This window comes from Thalia democratica, chromosome 8 (genome assembly GCF_965202585.1).
Source record: "Thalia democratica chromosome 8, ktThaDemo2.hap1.1, whole genome shotgun sequence".
Taxonomy (NCBI): domain Eukaryota; kingdom Metazoa; phylum Chordata; class Thaliacea; order Salpida; family Salpidae; genus Thalia; species Thalia democratica.
Genome location: NC_139172.1, coordinates 25,050,378 through 25,076,115, shown reverse-complemented (window position 1 = coordinate 25,076,115; position 25,738 = coordinate 25,050,378). Strand labels below are relative to the sequence as shown.

The following is a 25,738-nucleotide window of genomic DNA, read 5'->3' as shown; positions in this document are numbered from 1 at the left end:
ACCGAAAACCAACGGTTAAATAAACTACTATTAAAAAACTTCTTTAAAATCGAAGTATTTTATAACCCTTTTCAGAGTTCAAAAAAAGATACTTTCAAGAATTGTTTAATTGAAAAGCATCGAATTTGAAAAACTTTTCTTTTTTCTCGTTAAAAATTAAAAAAAAATGAAAAGGTATTATTCATTTACTTTTATTGACATACTACTAAACTTTTTTAAATAACAGATTTTCGTCATGAGTGAAATACCTATATATATTTTTTTAAATCCTCAGATGTAGTAGATTAAAATAAAACTAACAAAACTTATTCCGAGTACGGAGTTTTTTAATAAAAAAGGAACATTCTAGAAGGAATTAGCTGACATATTTTCAAAAACACCCTTTAGAACCTATTTATAGAAATTTTTCAAGTTTTTTTAGTATTAATGCCCCTTTTCATTTTAAAAAACTTGTATACAGTATCAACTTAATATCTACAAGCTGTTTAAAACAAAATTAAATAAAATATAAGCAAAATTTTCCTTAATTTTATAATTAAAATAACTATATTTACTATAAAAAAGTGCATATAGCTAAAACACTTTATAAGAGCTACTACTTTAAGTCCAATAACTTTTGTTTTATTAGAAGTTTTTTTTATTTGGTTTTGAAAATTAAATAGATACAACCCTAGACTATATCAAAAATAAGTATTTGTGAAAATTTTAATTTCACATTTGATTTCATAAGAAAAATAATTCCCAACTCCAGTTAAACGCGACTTTGGCTCACTGTGCCTTACTTAGTATTCAACTTAGTTCATTATAACTTTTTAATTGTATTTTATGTTTAGTGCAACTAAAGGTTTTTTATTACAAACTTATAATTTCAAAAGTAAAAGAGTAGATAGACTTACCTTTTAAACTTCGATTATATCACACAACATCAAAATACTTAAAGGTTTGTCTTACAAAAGTGTTTCATATAAAAAAACTCTCAAAAAAATCAAACTTTTTGTTGTGTTGTTTTAAAAAAAGCTGGTTTCAGCCAGCGCCAAAGTACTTTTAAGTTTTTATGAAATTGTAGGTGATGCTTGGAGCTTCAATGGCAGTGACATTTGTTTCGGCAATAGCATACCTAAGCGTGCCGGTCATGATCTACTACCAAGGTACCAAAAATTTCTGGAACATTGTATCGTGCTTCCTTCCCGCCATACCTTGCGCCTTGTTTGTTTTACCTGTTTTGTACAAAATTCATCCTTCGAACATATATGAGGTTTGTTCTACAAGAGCTGCAAAAAATGCTCATATAACAAATACAAAAGTTCAGTGCAAACGTTTCGATAGATTCATGAATATGTATATGTTTCAGTTTAGTAACGTTTAAATAAATATTGTTATACTTGTACAATTTTAGAGCTGATTTTATTATAAAAAAAATAAATTATGATTTAAGCTATTGTTTAAATTTTATTACAGTTTAAATTTTTGATTTAAACAAACATTCATGAAATAGATTTTGGAGCTACGATACAACTTGACACTTAAGAAGCTATGTGTTTGTGTTTACATTGTCCAACAAGTTCGTTGTTGTATATATTAATTCTTTTTTAATTAAAACAAGTTTTTACTTCAATATCAATTTAAATACGATTGATATAAACTTAAAGCTATATTAACCTTTAATCATAGTGTTTGTTGTTAATATACCACTGAATTTTAAGAATGGGTTTTTTTTATTAACTTCTGTTTTTAAACACATTACAAGTAAATAAAATCAAAACTGTAACTAGAGAAATGTATTATTTAAAACTTATGCAGATTAGTTGGATGGCTATAGGGATTCAATTGACTGGATCAGCATTGAGTTTGGTGACTTCTTTCTCTGTAACTTGGAGTACAGCAATAACTGTTTTCATTTGCAGCATTTACTCTACTTTGGTATTTCCTAGCTGCTTTCAATACTTTTTATTAACAAGTTTTATAACCTTATTAATGAAACAATTATAAGTATTTAGCTAGCTATATTACTTCTATACTTTATTTTTTTATATTAGCTAATTTGATTATTTTTTTTTTGTTGAATTTTACTAATTGATGCAAGAATAATACCACAAGAAAAATTAAGTCATTTCGGTACTAAACATAATTTTGAAAACCTTTTTTTTTAAACATTAAAATATTAATTGTATTTTTGACTATAGAATCACAGATTTATGAATTTGCCAGCCTTTAAAAAAAAAACAGAAAGTTTATAATAATTTAATAAATGCTACATATGGTATTTATATTAAATGGTTTTACCATGAATAGTTTTTTTCATAAATACACCCTCAATTGTCTTCTATCTAAAGTATCTTTTAATAAGTCTCACTTCAAGTTATCGATTGATATCTAAACTAAATTATACAGGGCGGATTGAAGGCTATAGTGTGGGTTGACACCATCCAATCTCTGATAATGGTTTCCGGAGGGATCATACTTTTAAGTTACTCATTAGCACAAGTTGGAGGTTTCAATGTAGCAATGAACAATTTAGACGAAGCCGGGTTGAAAAACTTTTTTGAGTTTGAAAATCGTTTTTCTTAGATCTGATTGAACGATAAACTAGATAATCTTCATTCAAATTTTATTTTCAGCTTTACACTGAATTTCAATGAGTCTTATTCTTTCTGGTCATATACTTTTTCAGTAAGCTTCGCGTATTTGTCTTATGTTTGCACAAACCAATCCATGACGCAAAGGTTGCAGTCTTGTAAAAGTCATTCTGACGCTAAAAAGTTTGTTTTAAGTTTTTTAGCTGCAAATAGAAAACAAAACTATTAAAATTTGTGTAAGAGTATTTATTATCCATTGCAGCATTAACTTGAAAACATAAATTTAATCTTAACATAGTTATTTTCCTTATTATATTCTAATGGTCAACTTCATAAGAAACTTAATCCAAAAAATATAAAGGTACTTTAAAAGAGTATATAAGAAATGTATTAACGTCGTGATAACTCTAACTAAGTAGCTTCAAAAACAAATTGTATTTTACTTGCAGATTAGTGCTGTTAGTAACATTATTTTGCATTATTTTTATTTCAGAACACTCAGATATTTCATGATCTTCACGGCAGTTGTTAATATTATCGGCATGATGGCAGGTATTCCGATGTTTTCCTACTTCAAAGGTTGCGACCCGGTCAAATCGGGCGAAATTGATTTTGCAGATCAACTTATTCCTTTGATGGTGGTCAAACTGTTTAAAAATATTCCTGGTTTTGCTGGTATTTTTGTATCTTCCATTTACAGTGGGATGCTAAGGTCAGAAAAGTATTGTATTTATTAAATTCCTAAAATTTTAGGTTTTAACTTACATTTTTTAGAATTAAAATATATTTTTTAAATTTCACTGTTTAGAGTCTATCTTTTTAAATTTATGTTAAAGTTTTCAACTAACAGACACAAGTTCGAATTAAAGTTTATGTTAAAAGTTTTTACAAAGAATGATTAAGTAGCTTTCGTTAACAATTCATAAAAACTTGGTATATACATTAATGTTTGAGAAAAGGATTAAAGTACTGCATAAAAACTTATATAGTAACCAAAGCCAGCACATTCCAAAAAGGAAACTTTTGATATTATTAGCCAATAAAAAGTGTTTTTGAATCACTTTACACTACTAAGGGTTTCCTTTGTGAATAGGAAACCATTAACTAATTCGCAATGTTTTATAAAAACTGTAGTTTTACAGTTTATGTTTTTCATCAAGTTATTGACGACTTCTACTAGTATCTTAGTTAGTAAAAATGATATTTTTGACTTGAGTTTTTCGCTGATTGATTTGACTAAATAGTTAACACACATATCATTCAATATATTTTTTTAATATTAAGACATGTTAATTACTAATTTTAGTTAGTATTTCATTCTGGTTTCTTATGTATAAAAGTCTTCGTTATACATGTTAGCTTCACAATGTAAGGAAAAATTTTCACATTATAAATAATAACATTACTTAAGTTTTTATTTTATTTATTTTACTATAGTTTATTTTAACGAGAAATAAGACACTCAAGATATTTGGTCGTAGGACCTGGTGCACGAAAAAACCTTTCGGTTACCGATTCGCATACCTTTTAACGTCTTGTCCAGGACTAAAATTACTTATAAAATGTACTAAGTTTTAAGAACTAAACTACTTATAAGAATTTTGCTATCTGTTTTTTCAAATTGTTTAGAGTGTAAAAAATTTTATGTACTTGAGAAATTTTAGACAAACAAAAAATGTATTATTAAAACCTGCTGTAAAAATCTTCTATCATTGAAAAAAAGTTTCGATAAACACTTGCTTTAAACTATAAAAACGTTGATTAAAACTAATAGTTTTAGCCTTGCAAATAAAATAAATGCAAAGATGCTATTACTTTTTTTGAATTTTAAATATTAATTTAAAAGTTATCTCTTTTAATAAGTACATGTTGAAAGTTTTCAGTTTAGTTATTTCCTGGACAAGACGTTAAAAGGTATCCGTGGTATGTGACTTCGATAACCGAACGGTTCTTCGTTCACCAGGTCATATGACAGAATATTTTAAGCATCTTTTTTCTGTCGTTCAATAAACTATAATATTTAATTTAAAGTTTCAAATTTTTAAAACCAAAGTTTTTATTTAGATTTTTAAAATTTTGTAAACTTGTTAAACATCAGCAAAATTTCAAACAGTACTGCTTCATCAGGAGCAAATTCTGTGGCAATGTTAATTTTTGAAGTTTTTGTAAGGCCTAAAGTTGGACAAATGAACAGTAAGAAAGAAATAAATATCAGCCGAATCATCAGTAATTTTTTTATTTTAATGTTAACATTTTTTTTCAATGTTTTTACCTTAAGTATGTAAAAAATATATACAATATATGGTAAAATTATAATCTCAATGAGTTTAAATGTAACTAGTAAAAAAAGAAATCAAACAATTATAGTTTATGCTGTAATTTGAAATAAAATTTCTTTAATTTTAATACAAAAACATAATTAAATTTTCTAGCTCTGATGGTCTTCTGTTTAATCTTTCTACTTTCCTTAGCTGTAAGCAAGCTAGGAAATGTTGCTTTTGATCTGAATTTAATTCTTGACTGTATGTTTAATGCTCCGATCAACTCTATTCTTATTTGTGGTATCATGTTTCCTTGGATATCAAAAAAAGTAAAAATGCTCTTCAGTTATGCTCTTTTAGACTTTATTTTTATTTTATTTACCAATTTTTTATAGTTGATAACAGCTTTACATTGATACATACATATTCTTTTATTTTCTCTTCAGTAAGACGAAAGTTTTTCAAGTGTAAAATCACTAAAATCTTATTTTGTTAAAATCTTAAACGTTCTGTTATTAAGAACTAACAAACTTTTGAACTACTAATGCAAACATACAAAGGGAGGAATCATCGGTTTTATAATTGGGATATTTCTTAACGCGTGGATAACTATTGGCCAGAAAGTGTGGGGAAAAACTTACGAAGATTTCAAGTATGAAGGTACAACAGAAAACTGTACAAACTATATAAACACAACTGTAGTTCAGAATAATACAATTAAACCTGCTTCTGATATCCAAAGGTTATTAAAATTAGTCTATGATTTTTTTAGATGCATTTTTGAAAATAAATTTGTAAAGTTTTAAGTTAACTTTTGTTTTGATTACTACTTTAAGCAAAAAAATAAAGACCAATATTGAAAATAAATATAAAAAATTTAATTTGTGTTAATTGATTTTTAATAAAATAAAGGTATTTATGTATTTTTAACCCTTAAAGTTTAGTTTTGATATATAATATTTTTCAGACCTTTTATAGCAGACACGCTTTACCAAGTCCCAATAACTTACTTAGGATTTATTGGATTTTTTAGCACAATTATTTGCTCGCTTTTATTCTCATTTCTAACCGGTAAGTTTTATATATTATGTTTTTGAAAAGTAAAACATATACATAAAACTGCAAAGACGTTGTTAAATAAAAAATCTTCTTTGTAATTAATTATACAGTTATGTTTATTTTGAAGAAGTTGTTGTAAACTAAACTAATTTGAGTTTTCAAATTAAGACTATAGTTCGAAATATATTTTTACCTTTTAACTTCATGAAAATTTATTATCTATGTATATTGTACTAAAATATCTTGTGCAACACAAAAACTCTTTTGTAAGGAAAATTATTGCTTTAAGGACACCAAAAATCAAAAGAAGCAAACGCCAGCCTATTTGTTCCGATTATAAGCAGTAAAAAGTTTCCTTCTTCCGTGAGAAAGTTTTTCAGGTTTGGAATTCCTGAAAATATTGAAACTGAAGAAGAAATGTCGCTTCGTCAAAAAGAAACATTAGAAGATTCAAATTTGTAGTGTTTGTTTTTGTGTTTTTATTGCTTGAGCGTTAATTGATGCAAACAATATCATGCTAAAATGTTTTAGAAAAAACTTAACTAATTACAACTTTTTCTTTTATAATTTTTGTTGTATGAAAAGCTTTTAAACTATCGCCTAACAATTATCTATTTTATGTAGACTCAGTTTTCAAGCTCATGCATTTTGTTTTTTAGTGCTGAATAACTCAAGTTTAATTATTAAGCCGTTTACCTTTTCAAAAACAATTGAATAAATAAAATTGTCAATTAACTTAAAACCTAACAATTTATACCTATTATTTTATCAATGAGAATTTTTGGCTATAATAAATACTTAGAATATACTATTTAAAAAAAGTTTTGAGACAACAATACAGTTAACTTTTTTTGCTAAGAAATATTTTATGTTTATTTTCTTAAACAGTCCTCACTTTTTAATTTTACTTTCTACAAGTAACTTTTCTAAATTGGTATGGTAGTTGAAAAAACGACCATTGTTTAAAAAAAGTTAAACAAATGTCACAAGTATGTTTCTTATATTTTCTAAGTAGATATACCTTGCTTAAATTAAGAATTACTTCAAATTGACTTATTTAAATGATTTTTTTTGATTTAAAAAATAAATAAGTTTTACTCTAAAATTAAACAGTCTAACAATTAATGTTTTTAAATAGTGAAGTTTTTTTTTTTTAAGAAACTGAATGGAATTTAAAATTTTCAAATTTCCTGTAAATAAAGATTACTATAAAATATAGCTATGAATAAAAAAAGCGTTGAAAAAATAAAACTAGTTCATAAAAACTTTTTAAATTAAATTAAGAATTAATTATAAGAAACGGTGAAATATTTTATAAAACTTAACTCTATTAAAAATACAAAAATATCTATCTTATTGACAGCAAACAAAAACAATTTACCTAAATAAATAAAACTAATTATAGTAAACAGTATGAAAAACATGCATTTCCGCAAAGTATATAAACACTCAACTATCTTTTTGTAGTTTTACCTAACATCATTTTGTCTAAAATTTTCTATTCTTTTTTGGGTCCAATTATAGTACTGCGAGTAAGTTTGCTGTCCTTTAGATATCTGAAATTTCAATTAAAAAGATTGTCATAAAATTATAGCATACTTAAAAAATTGAACATAACTGAATTGAAAGCGTACAAATGTGATTTTTTTTATAAAACTGTAAACTTCATTTTAATTTGAAAAACTTAGAAAACTATTACAGCTAGAATTAGTTAGAGTTTAGGGAAAACTTCCTGATAACAAAAAATTCCTTAAGCGGGCAATATTTTGGCTGTCTGGGGGAGTAATAGTATATGAGCGAAAAAGTAAATGGGTAATTAACTACTAAAGGGGTGATGGTTTTTTTCAAATATTTGCATAGTAGGAGATTTGAAGATGAGTTTGGAAACCCTGATTTTAACGTTAGAAAGTAAAATGTGAAAGGGATTCGGTATTTGATAAAGTTTTATAAAGAATATAGAAATGCATAAATTTCTATAATACATGTCAAATAAAAAACATAAACAGTTTCTATTATTTTGAAATATGTATTCTTTAAAAAAATATTTTTATTAAGCTTGTTGAAATAAAAATTTGATCGTCATATGAGCATCCACTATCTTCAGAAAAATAGGAAAACTAACTACTTTAAATAGAAATACTTTATTGTTGATAGGATAGTTCTTATATACTTTTATATTTAACTCAAAAATCTATAACAAAGCAGTTTAATTTGATTTTTAAGCTTACTTTATTTTTAGTTGACCATACATACACATAATTCTATTAACACAATATACATCAGCATGAAACAAACTTTTGGGCAGCCTTCACAATTTCCTCCTTGGTGGCGTCGAGTATCTGCTCCCTGTGGCTCTGCTTCACCGCATGCGGCATCTCGCTCATAAAGTAACCCAGTCCCCTGCCACTAGGCGACACCGGTGAGTCGATCTGAAGCAAAACATCGTGATAATGTTATATAGCGGCTTGGAACATTTCAGTCGTGACAAAATAAATGTACGGAATACACTTTGATTTAACAATACTATTTATTAATAGCTTGTAATATTTTATTACCTCCACAACCGCACATGACACATTTACAAGATTTTGGCAGCTTAACTGAAAAAACTGTTTGTACAACTGAAATTAAAAAAAAAAGAACAATCGCTTTATCTTACACTGTTTCAGATGGGTAAATCACAAAATATTGATGCAAACAGAAACATATGTATCATACCGATTGGAACATGGCCAGCTTGGCTTGCTCCAAATCCTCCCCGCTGAAGTTTCCCTCGGTCGCCCAGTCCACCGCTCGCTGGAAAGTGTCGATCGTCTTGTCCGTGTTGGGGTCCCGGTACGAGTAGAACCGCCACACCCCGTCCGAGCCCTGCTGCGCCCCGGACCCGTAAGCACCTCCCTTTTCGCTGTGATTGTTTGTTTTGAAAAATAAGTCTAAATGGAATTTTATAAATGAAATAATTTGTGTTGTTCAGTGAAAGTAATTTTTACTGTAGTTATTTAGTTTTACACCTTGCAAGACTGTATGATAACTTAGAGTAAATATATGAGGAGTTCCATAAATGAATTAGTTCATGTTGTTTAGCAAAAGTATATTTTCTTTAGTTTTTTTTTTATTTTCAGTTGCTTGCTTGAATATTTATTTTTAAAAAACAATCATAAACGAAATATTGCTTAATAAAAGTATAAAACTAAGGAATCAAAACGTTTCTTTTCTAAGCATTACAAGTAATTTAAAAAATGGAGATTTTAAAAGTAAACTTGTTAATTAAAAATACATGCACCGACCGGATTTCCTTGTGCAGGAACTTGGTGCTCATGATTCTGGCGAGCACCCGCAGCTTGGCGTTGTCCCGATGCGCGTACGGCGCCCGGGTGTTGCTGCACGTCGACACGAAGTTCACTCCGAACGGCATGTCTATGTGGTTCCTGTTTGTATGAGAAAATATTAAAAGTTTTGGGTTGTTGCTTTGAAACTTGTAAAAAATTAATTAACTGAACATTAACACATAACATTTCTAACTTTGTATTGGGAGGTGAGGAACTCGGTATTTTTCCTTGCTTCCAACTGAAGTCCAAACAATCATCTGAAGGACTTGCAGCAACTAATAAAATGAAATTATAAATAAATACTATAAAACATACAAAACAATGTGATTTTATTCTGATAACTTTACGACTCCTTTGATATTACTTTAAATATTATAAGAACTTGCATACTTTTGTATAAAGTATATACGTTAAACAAAGCATTGCTTGCATGACTATGTATAGATATATAGCTTCAATACTTTTAATTAAAAGTATAAAATATAATCTATATAAAGATAATGTTGCAAGTCTAAGTTAAACAAAACCAATTAACCAGCGCCGATGAAGTTTTCTGTGCTCTTCAGCGCTTTTTCCCTGTTGTTTGAACTGACATTGAGCGCGAACCGCGAGGAGGAATTACCGCGGAACAAAATCTCGGCGATGCTCTTCAACGCTTCAATGACTTCGTTTATGTTCGTTTTTGAAGCCGTTTCCTTCATGAAGTCAACTTGGGTCATTCCTTGAGTTAAAAAAATGTACTTGGTAAACTTGTCGAACATAAAGTATTTGAAAATAAAATGTGGACATGATCGGGTTAGAAATGATGGTCAGCCATTTTATATACCACATAACTATTTCTAGCTACAAAAAACGTAATACTAAGTTAACATGTTATTTGTAGAAATAATTTTTTTTTTTACTTTGACAACTATTAAAACAAAAATCAATGTTTCAAACAAGTAATATGTAAAGAAAGTTACAAACAATAAAGTAATATTCTAAATATATTTGAAATATCAGTGAAAACATTGTGTATGTGTAAAACAGTTTCAAGTGAAAAGTTTGTAAAATTATCATTTGAAAATAGTTACACCGTTCTAGTAATTTTTACTTAACCAATAAAACTTTTATGCACAACAAATTACATTATTGGAGTAAATAAAGTGCGAGGTTGTAACGCGATCTTTTCTAAAATTTTCAGAATTAGTTTTTTTTTTTGAAAATAATTTGTATTACATTTGTAATAATGACAGAAGATCATATTTTTGCACGTTAAACATTTAATAAATGTTAACCTATTCTTCGATATTTAATGCGTAGTGTACCATATCGATGTCCCTGTGTAGGTGTAAAATATGCACTAAAGGTCACTTTTCCACAAAGACACTTTTGCACGGGTTGAAACTTCTACTATTATTTTTTCTGTTCATTATTTTTAATATATTTGTTACCCCTAACCCTTGGTCTGTAACTTCTCTTTTATTATTTTCATTATTATTTTTAAACTATTGCTGTTTTATCTGACCTTTAACTTTATTATTAATACTTTTTGTTTTTGTTTTCCTTTACTATCACCCTTAGTCAGTATTTTTTTCACTCTCGTGAAATAAAAAAATTTAAAAAATGATCATTTGAAAGATAAAAGATCATCAATAACAAAAACATTTTAAATTTTATAGTACAAAATTACTTTAAACATGTTTAAAATAAAACAAATAGGTAGTAAAAATTAATTTAATTATATTTATTTAAAAATAAAGTATATATTAGCAGTGGTCGTCAAGGTGTACACGAAATTTATTTTGGGGTGCACAAAATTTTTAGACTACAAAAAAAATCCAGTTTTTATTATATTATATATCTATTTTAAGCGACATAAACATGTAAAATAAAACATTTTAACAGTACTGTACTGCGAATTTTGTAGTGATTGCGGAGATGTGTTCAATTAATAAGTATGTAAGACAAAGCCATATAAACAAAATATCATTGTGCAAACAAGGTAAACCAAACAGAAAGGTTCAAAAAAACAGGATCAAATGATAAATTCTTGTTTTAGTTGTTAAAAGATTTGCACGTAAATACAAACTTAGTTATTACTTTAAAGGAGAAATGCATTAGTAAAAGTGCTTACGTAGCGACACCACTAGCGGCACTTGTTAAAATTAGATCTTTGGGTGCACCGATTTTGATTAGCTTGACGACCATTGTATTGGTAAATTCAACAACTCATGGAGAATTTAAATGTCAATATGTATATTAAAAAGGATGTTTTCCCAAACTTGTATTAAAACTATAAATATTAAAAGCAATCCAACTACTATTTAGCAGCTAAACATAGGAAAAATTTGTTTACTAGTAAAAAATTATTTACCACATAACTTAATGTTAAAACTGTCATTAACCTAATATAAAGTAGACAAATTATTTATCAACTTTTATAAAACAAAATTTAAATATGCCTAGCCTGGAGTTGCATCGTTAATTATATAATGTGAGCATTAACTATCTTTATTCAGTATGTTGTAATAAAAAAAAAACTACTTATAAATATCAACAAGTTAATGTTTACACAAAAGCTGAATCAACACATTAATCCTTTAAAACTTTACACCACGGAATTTATTTGTACAATTAAAATTTAATCAACAACCACTCACCATTGCAAACCTCGTTGTAGTAAGCGTTGATGTTGAGGTGCTGGCTCGCATTCTTCATGGCGTACATGTGCCCGCTGAACGAAAGCGAGTTGGCGAGGTTCTGCGCGCGCTCGTTCAATAGAGTCTTCAGCCTCTGCTCGTTGTCGAACGAGTATCTGTTTATATTTTCTTTTAAAATATTCATATTTGTTTGGTTTCAGGTATGCAGCGGCTTATTCCGAAGCTTTGATGAAAGGTGATTATCGTTAGATTTTAAACAGCAAAAAACAAATGGAAAAATAATTTAAATTAAATGAGAAGCACCAGCTGTATAATGTCAGATAAATATAATTGTTAACCATAATAAGTTTTGAAATATTATTAAGTATATAATTAAACACTAGACTTGCATTTTTTTAAATTTATAATAAAAATACTGAGAATGAAACAAAATTGAAAAAAGATAGCTTCAAGTCTTTAAAACTTTCTACCACATTACTTTAAACAAAAAAATTGTATCAAATCACCCCTGCCACAAATCGGTCCACATGTCGTACATGTGGTCCAAGTTTCTGTCCAGGCAGTGCGATGAAAGGTGGACGGCCATCTCGTGCATGCTAGGGTCGTCATGGTGACCGGTTAGAGAGAGGGAGGCGCTGAGACCTCCAGTGTGCAGCTCCTGACGTTGGGAGAATTTCTCGTAATCCTCGATAGTGGTTCCCATCCTTCATATGAAAAACAATGTATAATGTTTAAAGAAATTCTTAAGTGTGTAATACCTACAGTTAATAAATAAAATTAGAAAATGAGTAAAGTAAAAAATCAATGAACTAAGTAGTTATTATTTATTATTAACTAACTGTGAAAGAATTGCTCGGTAATTTGAATTCGCAAAGATTTTTGTACTTGGGCTTATTTTGTTTTACTTTCAAAAAATAAAGCTAAGGCGACAAAACCAATTGGTATACTGATAAGTTTTAGAAAGGATAAATATTTTTTTTTGTCTATTAAGATTTGAATTTTTTATACAAATAAGTGTTAAAATATTCATTATAAACTATAAAAAATGTATGAAAACATATATTAAACTAAATAACAATAATAAATTATTTTAGTTCTTAAGTAACTTGTAGTTCTTAGGAAACACAAAACTGACTCAGTCAAGCAGGAACAGAATAATGGCAAGTAGGGAATTAAATGATCAGGTAAATCTTTGATTGGCAGCATTGCGTTGAAGTAAGAAACTTCGTTCGTATCCTGAACATTCGCATAAACTCCTCTGCCGTGCAGCACTGTTATAAAGATTAATGTTTGATATTTTAAACATCAAAGTTAAAATTTGATAATAATAGTTAGCTTAGGTTTGACTTGAATCATGCAAAACTTTAGAGAAAAAATAATTTAATAAACATTTTCAAAACTACTTCTGCTAATTCAACAGAATTATAACATAATGTAAACAATTTTCACCTTGCCTTTCAGTTTTGTACTGTATCGCTTCTCTCGGTATATCAGCTAGATTCAAGCTGGGAAGACAGGATAAGTCTTCCGATTCATTTTGTATCTTTTGCAGCTCCAAACCCTGATTTAGTTTAAGATTTTACAATTAGATTGATAATATATATTGATTTACTTTTCACTTTTAAAAACTTTAACTGTCAAAAAAATATTATACTTAAAAAAAATCAACAAAGCTTTTGTTTAAATACATCATTTTTGTTTGAAATACCTTCAAAACTGTTGTCAGCAAGCAAGTAAAGTAATAATAAAAATTATTTATATATAGTAAAAAAAAAGACAAAAAAACTACAAATAACGGTTGACATACCAGAAGGACGGTTTGAGAAACTTAAACATTTTTACTGTTTAATTAATTTAATTAATAAAACATTTCGTGTTTCAATACCTGTGTGTAAACTTCTTCTTTTTGAGCCTCGCTCAATGCTGCGACTTTCTCATTGAGAATTTCTTCTTCTTTTTTAGCTATTTTTTCATTAAACTTCTCATCTGGAACCATAAGCAGGCTCAGACGATGATTGTTTCCCTGAATTAATTGTTTGTTGATTCATATTTTTATTTATGAAAAAAATCCACAAAGTTTTAATTAGTTCAACTTTATTTAATTAAAATATATTGATACCATTAAGAGTATATTAAAAACAAAAAAACTATAACATTATTTATTTTTATTTATAAGACATTGTTAATAAAAAACTAAATAAAAAACGCAATATTTTAATTATACAAAATTATGTTGAGTTTATAATATAGTTATAAATTAGTAGTTTAATAAACAAGTAATAAATAACACAGAGATAAGCAAAATCGAACTTAATTTAAAAATATTTAATAATTTTAAAGGGTTATCTATGGATGAAAAAATATTACTTTGATAAGATATGATGGTGAAAAAAAACACAATTAAAAAATATTTTTGTACACTCTAGAAAAATAAACCTACCACAAACAATTGTTTCAGTTTATTCTTCAAGTAATCTGGATCTTCTTCCAAGTTCTTTTTGAATTTATTCAAAATATCTTTCACCTGTAAACTGCGGAAGGGATCGGCACCATGTGACCACACTGGTAAGATGGACTGTTATAAAAAAAAAAAATTATAATTATCTTTAAAAAATTTGTATTATGGACGGTAAAATCAAATGTATTAATCAAAACTAACTTTTGAATAAATTTACTACAACTCTGATAAATTATGCTTACTTATTTGAAAATATTTTGACGTAAATAAACGTATAACGAGTATTTCAAATTCGACAAGAATGCAGCCAGCAATCAAATCATGGACAACCAGTCTAAATAACTTATACTTGTAGAAACACTTTAAAAACAAAACAGACGTATTTATGTACTAACAAAAGTGAGTCCAAGACCGAATTTTGATCTCTGGTGCGTCAAGCTCAACTCTATTTGGTGCAGAAGAGCTTCCACTTGCTCGGCTGGAAATCCTTGTCTGGTGATTGTTGTTACTTGATATCAAATAAGAGTGTATATAAAATTAAATGACAAGTCATTTTGTAAAAAAAATATTAATAGCCACAAAACTTTTAAACTATTACTCATTAAAAATCATAGAAGTTCATTGTTTAAGATTATATGATTAATATTATATATAAGGTGTTTGTTTGGTTGCTTTAATAGGTCATGAGCAAAATTAAGATAATATGTTTTAAACCCAGTGAACCCAGTTATGTTTAGAACGTTTAAAAAGTTTATTCATTGCTATGCACATGGGCTTTAATTTAACACCCTAGTAAAAATACAGAAAAATTCTTTAGTAAGATAATATTTCAACCAAACTTAAATCTTAGTTATGGTGTAATACGCATTTATGCGAAATAACCTTTTTAAACTAATTATAGAAAATAAAAGTTTAGGAATGATCATAAAAGTTAAAACTAAAACTATCATGATAAATAGTAAATACACAAGTGTCTTATAATTTAAAACATCTATTCCTAAAGTATAAAAAGTATTTCAATAACTAACTTGCAAGTTTTTTCAATAGTTTCATATATTAGATTTTCAACGTTTTCTTTGTCATTTTCATTGATACCTTGCAACCCGCAACTAAAAATACCCTCTTTCAATCTACCGTAGTACCCTGTTAAATTTAAAATAAACATGTAAAATAGAAAAAAAAATTAATACGAGTTTTTATTCAAGCGGTAAATAAACTTATAATATGTTTGAAACTTAAAACTTATGAATTTTGTATAAACAAATTCTCTCGAAGGCGTATAAGAAAACTTCAGATAACCAAATTGACTTGTTTGAAAACGCCTGACATGGAAACAATATTCACGTCAACCAACCACAATACTGAATAACCATAAACAATACTTATATACTACAAACCGGTCATGGGCGAGTAAGATGACCCGATGCCGCTTTCAACGAGGGACTTGTACATGGGAGCAGACGGTCCGTCGGTGAGGAGGGAGCAGACGAAACTGGCTACGAACGTCTCGTACTCATCGCTTATCCTGGAATGAACGTTTAAATTTGATTTAAAATATTAGTTTATGAAAATTGCTGACAGTAAAAACAACAAGCAAAATAAAGTTGTATGTAATTTGATAATATAGGAAGCATTATAACTGTATACCAGTAAATTTAATTAATTTTATACTCTATACTTTCACAGTAAGCTTTTAAACTTAAACTCTTTTATATACCATAAAAATATTTAAATACTAGTTAGAAATAATTGTTGCATTTTTTTACAAAGTACAAAAACTCACTCGGATAGTAGGTAGGACACGGTATGAGCCGCCTGCTTGTCCGGATCTGTAGCCATTTTGTCAACTGGACACGTGACTGTCGCGTGGCGCTGATTTTTAGTTTTGTATTCAAATAAAAGTTTATTCATTAAATAAAACTAAAACCGTAAAAAAAATTAAACTTTAGTAAGTACTATAAAGCATTTTAAAGTTTTTTGTATAATATTTTATTTTTAACTTAAAAATAATTAAAATAACTAGCTTATTGTTTACGTAAATAGACAGCTTAATAACCTATATTTCAAGTTTAATCTCAGATTAAAATAAAAAACAGTTTAAAAATATTGCTATCTAATTTACAGTGTTTCAAAAGCATTAGATATAACTTCTACTGAATCAGTACAAGCAACTGTTTACCAGAACAAAACGTAACTAACAGGTTCGGTCCACCTTGGTTGGGCGGCAATCGAGGTGTCGGGATTCGTTTTGCCGAAATGCTGCATGACGTCTCTGTCTATCTTCTCGAGGTGCTCGCTCATAGGCGTGTCACCGTACGTCATAAACCTGCAGATATTTGTAATTGTTACGTCATACACATCAATACAATTCATAAAAGTTTAAAGTTGTGTCATGCAGATGGTATGTTTAATAAAAATAAACTTCATATAACAGTTAGTCGCTGAAAGTCAATACTTTAATTACAGAACACCTGTAGTTGACACATTTTAAATTTAAGTTTGAATTAAAACTACTATTTCTTTTCATTTTCAATATTCCCATATACATTTAAACTAATGTTAAGGTAAAATTCACTTAGAAAATAAAATGCAAAAAAAAAAAAAAAAAAAAGATAATAGTGTATATCTATGGTATTAATCAAAATTTTATACACAGTTTAAAAATAGTTACACTTTGCAGTTGCTCTTTTGTTGAAAAAAAAGGAGTCAGAGATTAAAATTTTCCATAAAAGTGTTCTTAAAACTCTAGTCTAGCCTGGTTTAGTGTGAACTCAGTTATATTGAATTTTCTTTTAATAGAAATTATAACTATATAAAACTGAATTTGTACCTTTAGTCCAACTTTTAAGAAGCCAAAAATACTTGAAATTATTAAGTTCTAAAATATTTAATCAAAGTTGTTTAGTTTATAAAACTTTTATGTTTATTCCAAAGTAGTATTAGAAATTATTTCAAAAGTAATTCTGTATAAGAGCTCAGAGTACAACACAAAACAAGATGATCTTGCCGTAAGTCAATGCCTTGTCAAAAGTAGTCAAAGTTCTACTTAAAAAAATATAATAACAAATTACATCGTGTTGCTGGGATGGAAATGGTCTTGGTGGAACTGCTTGAGTTTCTGCCAGGTGAGCTGAGGTATCTCCAGGGGATCACCCCCGCTTGAGAAGCCGTACGTGCCGTCGGGAAGGAGGTGCTTTTGAATGGCCTCGGACAGCAGGTAGCTGGAATTCCCCTGGTCAGAAACAGTTAGTTCAAGTTTACAGGTTGTTAAGCATCTGAATCAATTTTTTAATTAATAGTCATTTAAACTAATGTTATTTTGATTGATTAATAAAAATAAAGAGTATAAAGGTAGCGGGAAAATATAAACTCGGTTGTTTTAAAGTCACCAACAAGTCTCAATAAAATTTAGTTTCACTTTTTATCAATAGCTAAAGAACTTTGAATTAACTAAAAAGGTTATAATTAACTACTACTTTTTAAAGAAGATAAAGTTACTTTTTTTTGCAATAAAAGCTGTTAAACTAAAATTTTTTTTACTCACATAATACCCTTTCATTTCGTTGAAGACAACACCTTTGAAAGTTATCGGAGTTGATTTGTCTTCAGTAACTTCACGCTCAAGTCTCCATCCTTCCTATAGTAATAAAAATGTTTTTTTTAAATTAAATCAATATTAAAATCATTTTCAACACTTTATCCATTCATTTTTATTTAAAATCTAAAACGGTAGCTTTAAAATTTTTCATTAACAACAAAACTAACATAAACATAACTTAATAGAAAGATTTTAACCATCTAAAAGAGTAACATAGTAGGATACCTGCAAGAAGTCGGTTTTGTTGATGTTTGGAAAAAACACTGCGTTCATGTAAACTGACAGCAGGTTCTGGAAGTCTTTTTTGTTTTGCGTCGCAAACGGGTACATGGTGAAGTCCGATCCTGCATTTTATACTACAAGGTTTTTTGACAGTTTTAAGTATTAAGTTAATTAGGAAAACCAGTTAAAAAAAAACAACTTAAATCTTGTTTGTTTTCAACTCGCGGAGAAATATGCTGTTTTGTTTATTGTAAAGTATACGAATGACTTATTACCACACGGATAGTTAATAACTAGGTTAGACTATAAACTATAAAGAATTTCAGCTTACAATATTTTAGGAGAAAGTGAAAACAAAATCTAATTATAAAACTTGGTAATTGTGTTATTTTTAAAAGGCTATTACATTCAAAACAAAAGTTTATAATACAAAAATGTTGTACGATTATTGCTGAAACAGTGTGTATCAAAAAAAAAAGCATTAGTATAACATACTAAATATGAACATAATTAAAAAAAATAAATTAAAAAAGTCACGTAAACGATATTTCTAGTTACTAAAAATGATATAACTTTCAACTAAAACTGTTCAAATGCGTTATTATAACAAACTTTTAATCAAATTATTAACTTTCTATTTAATGATTTAATACTGAAACCAATACTGGTCTTATATTTAATATAGTTTTAGTTTTAAGTGAATATTGTAAAAATTATATCATTATAAAATATTTAGAATTCTTTAACAAAAAACTTTTAAAAGCTATGAGAAAAACATAGACACTAATATTACTTGGTAAACTTATGGTCTTCCTTAATTTTACACTCAGAAATATTTAAATATATCAAGTAAACGAAATAACTGAAAAGTGTTTTCTTTAATTGAAAAGTAGAATAAAAAAGCTATATAATTATTCCTTGAAATACTAAATAATATTTTTAATTTCAAAAGTAAGCACTATACTAATTCAAAAAATTAACGAAATCTGAGTATGTGTAGAATCAAAATATCTCATTATAATGTAAGTACTGAAATTTTTTCTAAAAATCTTTTTTTAAACTTAACAAATTTTAAAGTTTTTGAGAAAAACTTAACAAAACAAAAGTGTAATTGAATAATATTAAAGATATTTTTAACTTTTAAAGTATAAAAAAAAATTATTATACTTCAAAAAGAAATTTAACGACTTTTGGCAAGATCACTTGCACATATTAATCGAAAATTAATATGAAAAAAAACCATATAGCAATACATTTGCTGTAACTAGATTTTTAGAAAACATTTGTTAATAACAGATATATTAATTTAGTCCTAAAAATTTTAATAAACCGGGCAAAATTAAAACTTTAGATTGCAAGGAAAAAATTAGTATTAATTAAGAAATGGATAAAATTTGAATAGCTAAAAAATAGTTTGTAAGATGTTACAACCCATTTTAATGCATGAAGTCATTAGTTTTTTTCAAGTAATTGGTTGTGTATATGTCCTAGTTTAAAATTTTAATAGATGATCATAGTAAGATCTATAACAAAATAAAAAAATCACTAACTATTAAATTTTGTTTAAAACTATCAAACAGCCTCATATATGCTGCGAACACTAACCAGTCATAGCATTCATAAAATTTGCCATAGATCTGTCGAGCATCTTAAAAAAAGGATCTCTAACAGGATACTTTTTAGATCCACACAAAACAACATGCTCAAGTATATGTGCTATTCCAGTGTTGCAGTTTGGAACCGTCCTCACAAAAACGCTGAAAAAATAAACTAAATTTATTATCTACAGAATCTCTTAACAAAATACAGGTGGGGTATTAGAATTTTTAGAAACCATTTCAAAGAAATACACATGAAATTCTTGGGTGGGTGTCAAACATGCACACAAGGTCACCTAAATTCTTTGTGCATATTTGAGCGGTCTTTAAAACTTTCAGTTTATTTGATGATGTTTCCTTGTTATAAACGAATGTTAAGTCCAAACGTGTTAAATAAACTATGAGAATGTTATGTGTATTTTCTAAAAATGATTTCTAAAATGTTATCAAACCTAAGTTTTTTCTAACCATCACAACAACTTAGTTGCATATAACTTTAACAAAAGATTGTTGGAGTTATATTGGACTAGGAACCAAAAAATTACTAAAAAAAATACCAAACAAGTTCTATGAATTTAAATTTTATTCAGAACTTTCAAATTAGTATAACAGAATATAGTACATATTACCAACTTGAAAACATTATTTGGATCGTCTCTTTCTAAGTGAAGATGCTTTGCGCCAGTTTTTGTGTGCTCTAGTTCTACTGCATTCATAGAAAATTCAGGCACTTCAATAGCCTAAAAGTATAATAAATTTAGTTTTAGTTAAAAAAGTTTATTCACATTTTTTTATTCTATTTTACTGTTATAATAATTTTTTTTCTGTAGAGATTTTAAGGTGCAAATATTAAAGAAAAATGTTTGATTTTAAGGTGGTAAATTTTTAACCTATTAGAAAAATAGCTTAGTATTAAACCATAGAAATCTCTGTATTCAAACAAAGTGATAGCTTACTCGTTTTACTACATATCCATGAAGTTTATCTCCAGTTTTGTAGCTAAGCTTTGACAAGTTCCTCTGGGTTCTGATTTGAGGAACAGATCTGTATAATATATTTGTTAAGTTATTTTACCGAACAACTCAAAAAAACTGTAAACTAACTTAAATAATTTCAACATCTTGAACATGTTTGTTTTCTTTGCTTCTTTGAGATTTACTAAGTTTATAAGTTTTAAAAATCTGTAAAACTAAATTATAGTACAAACTATTTTATAACATGGTGTGTAGAACAACTGCTATAAGTGTCATTTTGAAAAAATTTAATAAAATTTAAATTTTGTTAAGACAAATATCTTGCATGTTTGAATTTCAAAAAAAAAGTATTACTCTTCGTACAAAGACAAAAATAGTTTTTTTTTTTAATATTTACATAGACATTAGAGATATTTGCTTGTTTTGCATATTAAATAGCTTAGTTGAAGTTTTCAACTAAATTTAAGTAACTAAATTATTAATTTCATAAATACTTTTGTAAAGAGACAAAATATGTATATGAACTTATTATAAGTTATGATTACATTTTTTTATAATCTTGCTAAACTTGAGTTTGTCTCACGGCAAACTAAAGTCCAGGCTTCTGCTCTGAAGACTTTTGCGAATGTTTTTGTTGATCGTACTTAATACGTGTGTACCAGTTGTCTTGCCTAGTGAACAATGTCTTGAAGGCTGCAGGTGTCACTGAATATTGTCAGCAAATATTTGCTTTAATTGAGAGCATGATAAACCATTTGTAGTTTAACAACTGCAAGTTTTTCAGTTGTGACTGACTAATGAGTTTAATAAGGACAAAACTGATCTCAGTCTACTGAAAGCTTGTGGTCTGATGATTGAATTGGCATGATCAACCCTTTGTCACTTTATAGTCATTTACCACTCTTTGTCTCAAAAAATACATATGAACCAAAAACTGAAAAAGTACTGCTAATAAAGATTAAACATCTGAAAATACCAAAACAATAACATAAGGGCTTAATAAAAACACAATCTAAAGAAAAAATAGCTTGAAATTTAAGAAGATATCTAAACTACCTTAAAATTTGCAATAAAAAAAATTAAACAAGTCTAAGTTATCTTGAGTAGCCTGAGTGTGTGGTAACCCTAAAAAGTTTAAAATCTAATACTTAAGTAGTGCAAGCTGCTAAGATGAAAATTTTATACATTAACTTGTACCAAGACAATTGTTAAAACACATTAAATAGTGGTACATTATTTGAACTAAGAAAAACAAAATAATAATAATAAACTAACTCAAATTAATTTAGGTTTTAGCTAAAAACTAGCCTGAGTTTAAAAAATTCTTTAACTAGTCAGAGTTTTTTTAGAAGCTTCAAATTAGTCAGAGTGTGTGCAACCATGTAAGTAGCCTACTGCCATAAAACTTTTCTTTAAAAAATTGCTTGTCGGCCAAATTTATTTTAAAATACTTGTAGCAATCAACAAAAAATTCTATTTTAAACCAAAAATTGACAAAACATGCATTAGTAGAGCACTAGTTAAAAGTAATTATCAAGTAAAGAACCTTGTTATAAATTTTTAACAAAAAAAAAATCAATTATTTTTATAAAAGTGCTTTTCAGTTACTATTCAGCTAAAAAGTACCTTATGGGCTACAGATCTAGATATTTTTATTGGCAGGCTGCAGTTTGTTGACCCCTGAGCAAAGACTTTATAACAAATGCAAATACTAGTTTATGTAAAAAAACAAACAAATATAATCTACATAAAACAAAAAATGATTAAACTAAAAGCATTGCAAATCTTACCAGCAAAAATTACTTTATGAACATATTATAGAATAAGTAACAATTTATTTTATAAGAAGTAGGACGCTTATAAAGAAAAAAAACTTTAAAAATTTGCTCTGCATAAGGAAAGTGTCATAAAAACTAGCTGATTTCATAAAAATTTTACAAAGATGACACTTAAATATTATGATCAACCTAAATAACTTTTTTGATAAGCATTTTTACAGAAGATATCAGAAAAACTAAATATTTTTTAACTATTTTGTGGTAGACTCATATTTAAGGGCATTTTGGAGAAAAGTACAGGTCAGCTATTCATTTAGTACATTCTGTTACTACTTACTGAAATATTTAGAGGGTTATCATTTTTTAAGGCAAAAAAAAAACCTGAGGTACTAGTCAGCAACTAGTCTATTTAAAATACTCAAAAACTATTTGTGCTAAAGTGCATTTATACCAAGCAAGTTTGCACAGAAAAACTTTGTAGAAACAAAAATGTAGTAAAATTTATGAATAAAAAGTTGCAATGTGTTTTGCAACCTATTTTTAATTTTTAATAGCAAGCTTTAATACCTCATGCTACCAAGAGAAAATTAAATCTTAAACAGTACTAAAAAAATATTTTAAGTTAAATTATTTACAGTATTCAATTTTTTTTTCAGCTTAACGTTTTGAACAGTTTTTGAATTGTTGGGAATTGCTACTTTTAGCTTATATATACTAAGTATTTATTTTTAATTAACTAAGGGCAGAACTGTACTTTTTCTATTTTATCAACAACACAAAAGACAGATAATATTTTATTTTTGAACACATCAATATCAATGATTGAAAAATATATAAGAGAAAAATTTGCATTGGTAATTTTTCTATTTTACACCATAACTAAAAATACTTTACTACATTTAAGTTTAGAACATAAAAAATACTTTACAATAAACATTTTTTAAACAAAAAAATCATTGACAATGACTGATTGAAAGAATGTTTGAAATCAAAATAAAATAATATCTGTCTTTTGTGTTGTTGGTATCTGAAAATTTAAGTATCCTTTTCCAAGTTCTATACTGTTTTACACTTTATGTTTACAACAGTCAATGAAAAATATCTATTTCTTATTTGATAAAGTTAGCTGCAAGGCATAAAACTTTACAGAATAAATTTAACCAACACAATGTAAAATTGTTCAAGTTGAGTATAAATTTGCCTCCGCCAAATTGAAGTTTTTATAAATTTAAAACTAGACTGAGTGAGTTAAAATCCTTTAATTATGATTTTATAAAAGTATAAAACACCTTAACTTTTTACTTCAAATTTCTTCAATATTGTAGTAGATTTATAGCTAATGATGTTTACCTTACAAAAACATGCTGCCTTAATTCAGCAGTATGTTTTGGTACAATTAAAACAAACAACTTAAGATAAGGTTTTTTTAAAGAAAGAAAATATAAGCAATGAAAATACCTACAATAAAATGGTCAAATACCAAATGAAAAACACAGGTTTTTTTGTTTATTTTTGTCATAAAAATTGTATTTATTTTGAAGTCTTGTTATTAACAGATTTCCAAAATATTGCAAAAAAACATTTTCTGAACTTATGTGGTAGTTATCTAAAAATCTGTAGAAGCAGATAGATTTTTAGTGAAATAGTCTTTTTTTTTTTTCAGTTTGCATCACTCATAAAGAACCTGTTGTACTCTCCAATTTTCACAAGATGTATATCAAAAAAAAATTCAATTTCCAAAATCTGTAAAAAGCAACTTCTAGCTTTGTTAATACTGTACTTATTAAGATAAAATTGTGAAAAAAAATAATTTACCCCCCATGCCCTTAGAGTAATTTGGTAGTTGCTAACAAAAAATAATTTAGACAGGTTTCATCTAAAATTCAAAAACTGGAGTGTAGCCTGATGGTGTAGGGCTTTTAATGACAGTTTTGAAAACTCTGTGAGTTGAAAATTTTAAGATCAAAACCAATTATTATTATTTATTATTATGACAAAATAATCCTACTAAAGATTACATTTTATCTTTTTTCAAAACTAGTTTAGTGATATAAAAGCTTTGCATGTATAGAAAGTCAGTTTAGAAATTTTTAAAGCAATTTTATTTAAAACATAACTTTAAGTTTTTTATTTAAACTTTTAAAGTTTTTTTTAGGTAACTTAATTCTGATTTTTTTTAAATGTGTTTATAACAAATTATTTTATGTTAGGATTTTGATTCAAACAACATAACAAAAGTTGTTAATTCAAACACTTTTTGTTTAAGATGAGATGCACGACTATATATACATTTTAAAAAGTTATATAAGTTTGACACACTTAGCATACTAGGTTTTAGAAATGGACAAGAGTTAACAAAAAGAAAACGAGTTGCACTAACCATTTAAAATAAACTAGAAGTTTGTAAAATGGTAAAAAATAATGTGCCAAAGTCTTTTGTAATCAAGCAGTTCAGTAGAGACAGGTAGACTTTGTACAACATTTAAAATAATAAAAAATGTTTAAAGCAGAAAAGGAGGAGCTGGGATTAATAAAAGCCACAAAAATAAACAAAAAAGTAGAGGGATGCTGGTTTAAAAAGTTTGACAGCACCCTTTATATCTGGATTTGTCAGGAACGTTGAGAAATAACATATCTCCAACAACTGGTCAAATACTCTTAAAAAATACCTCTAAATAATTATTATTATTATTAAGTTTATTGTCCAACAAAGGACCTAGGCATTAAAACCTAAGCCGCTTAAACTGAAAGACACTAACATAAAAAGAAAAAACAAATTACAGTGATTAAATAAACATAAACATAAAACTTATACAAGGCAAAAACTGAATAAATTAAAACTTTCACAACAAAATATTCAACAATTCCAAAGTCACCAATCTCCAATTATACGTTCCAAAGCAACAAATCCCTGTAACAAGCATTTCTGTCAAATCTTCAGAAGCTGTCTTCATCTTGCAGAACATTCATCTCAGCTACTATTTGCCACTCGTTATGACGGCAAATTCAGTCAAAAATCACTTCAAAAATTTGGCAGCAACACTTCACAAATCTAGCTTAGGAATCAACTGAATATCCAATAATTTCAAAATTTAAAGCCCAAAGCACATTAACAACAGCCCTTCCAAAAAAATCAAAGTTGAAAAGTACCTAAAATCTATAAGGGGAAGGTGTAGCTTACAGATTAAACTACCAATAAACTACATACCACAAACCAAATCAATGGCTAAAGAGATGAACAAA

The 25,738-nt window shown here is 27.4% G+C and overlaps 2 protein-coding genes across 2 annotated transcripts; one reads left to right on the top strand and one right to left on the bottom strand.

Moving 5' to 3' along the window:
- The first annotated feature begins 1,069 nt into the window (after nucleotides 1–1,069).
- Nucleotides 1,070–6,358, top strand: LOC145843061 (sodium/iodide cotransporter-like). Its single transcript, XM_082950528.1, has 7 exons — nucleotides 1,070–1,255; nucleotides 1,801–1,920; nucleotides 2,392–2,528; nucleotides 3,070–3,288; nucleotides 4,690–4,753; nucleotides 5,398–5,497; nucleotides 6,186–6,358. The coding sequence occupies exons 1-7, from the start codon at nucleotides 1,070–1,072 to the stop codon at nucleotides 6,356–6,358; spliced, it is 999 nt and encodes a 332-aa protein (XP_082806654.1).
- A 763-nt stretch (nucleotides 6,359–7,121) lies between these two features.
- Nucleotides 7,122–20,919, bottom strand: LOC145842805 (presequence protease, mitochondrial-like). Its single transcript, XM_082950287.1, has 24 exons — nucleotides 20,847–20,919; nucleotides 20,700–20,787; nucleotides 20,377–20,483; nucleotides 19,751–19,902; nucleotides 18,149–18,267; nucleotides 17,870–17,962; nucleotides 17,397–17,557; nucleotides 16,525–16,651; nucleotides 16,109–16,197; nucleotides 15,723–15,850; nucleotides 15,354–15,468; nucleotides 14,721–14,817; nucleotides 14,308–14,442; nucleotides 13,753–13,890; nucleotides 13,317–13,428; nucleotides 13,003–13,138; nucleotides 12,374–12,571; nucleotides 11,868–12,022; nucleotides 9,761–9,946; nucleotides 9,419–9,500; nucleotides 9,184–9,324; nucleotides 8,615–8,801; nucleotides 8,192–8,325; nucleotides 7,122–7,452 (listed from the first exon to the last, which is right to left on the bottom strand). The coding sequence occupies exons 1-24, from the start codon at nucleotides 20,870–20,872 to the stop codon at nucleotides 7,395–7,397; spliced, it is 2,964 nt and encodes a 987-aa protein (XP_082806413.1). The 5' UTR covers nucleotides 20,873–20,919; the 3' UTR covers nucleotides 7,122–7,394.
- Between the last annotated feature and the right edge of the window lie 4,819 nt (nucleotides 20,920–25,738).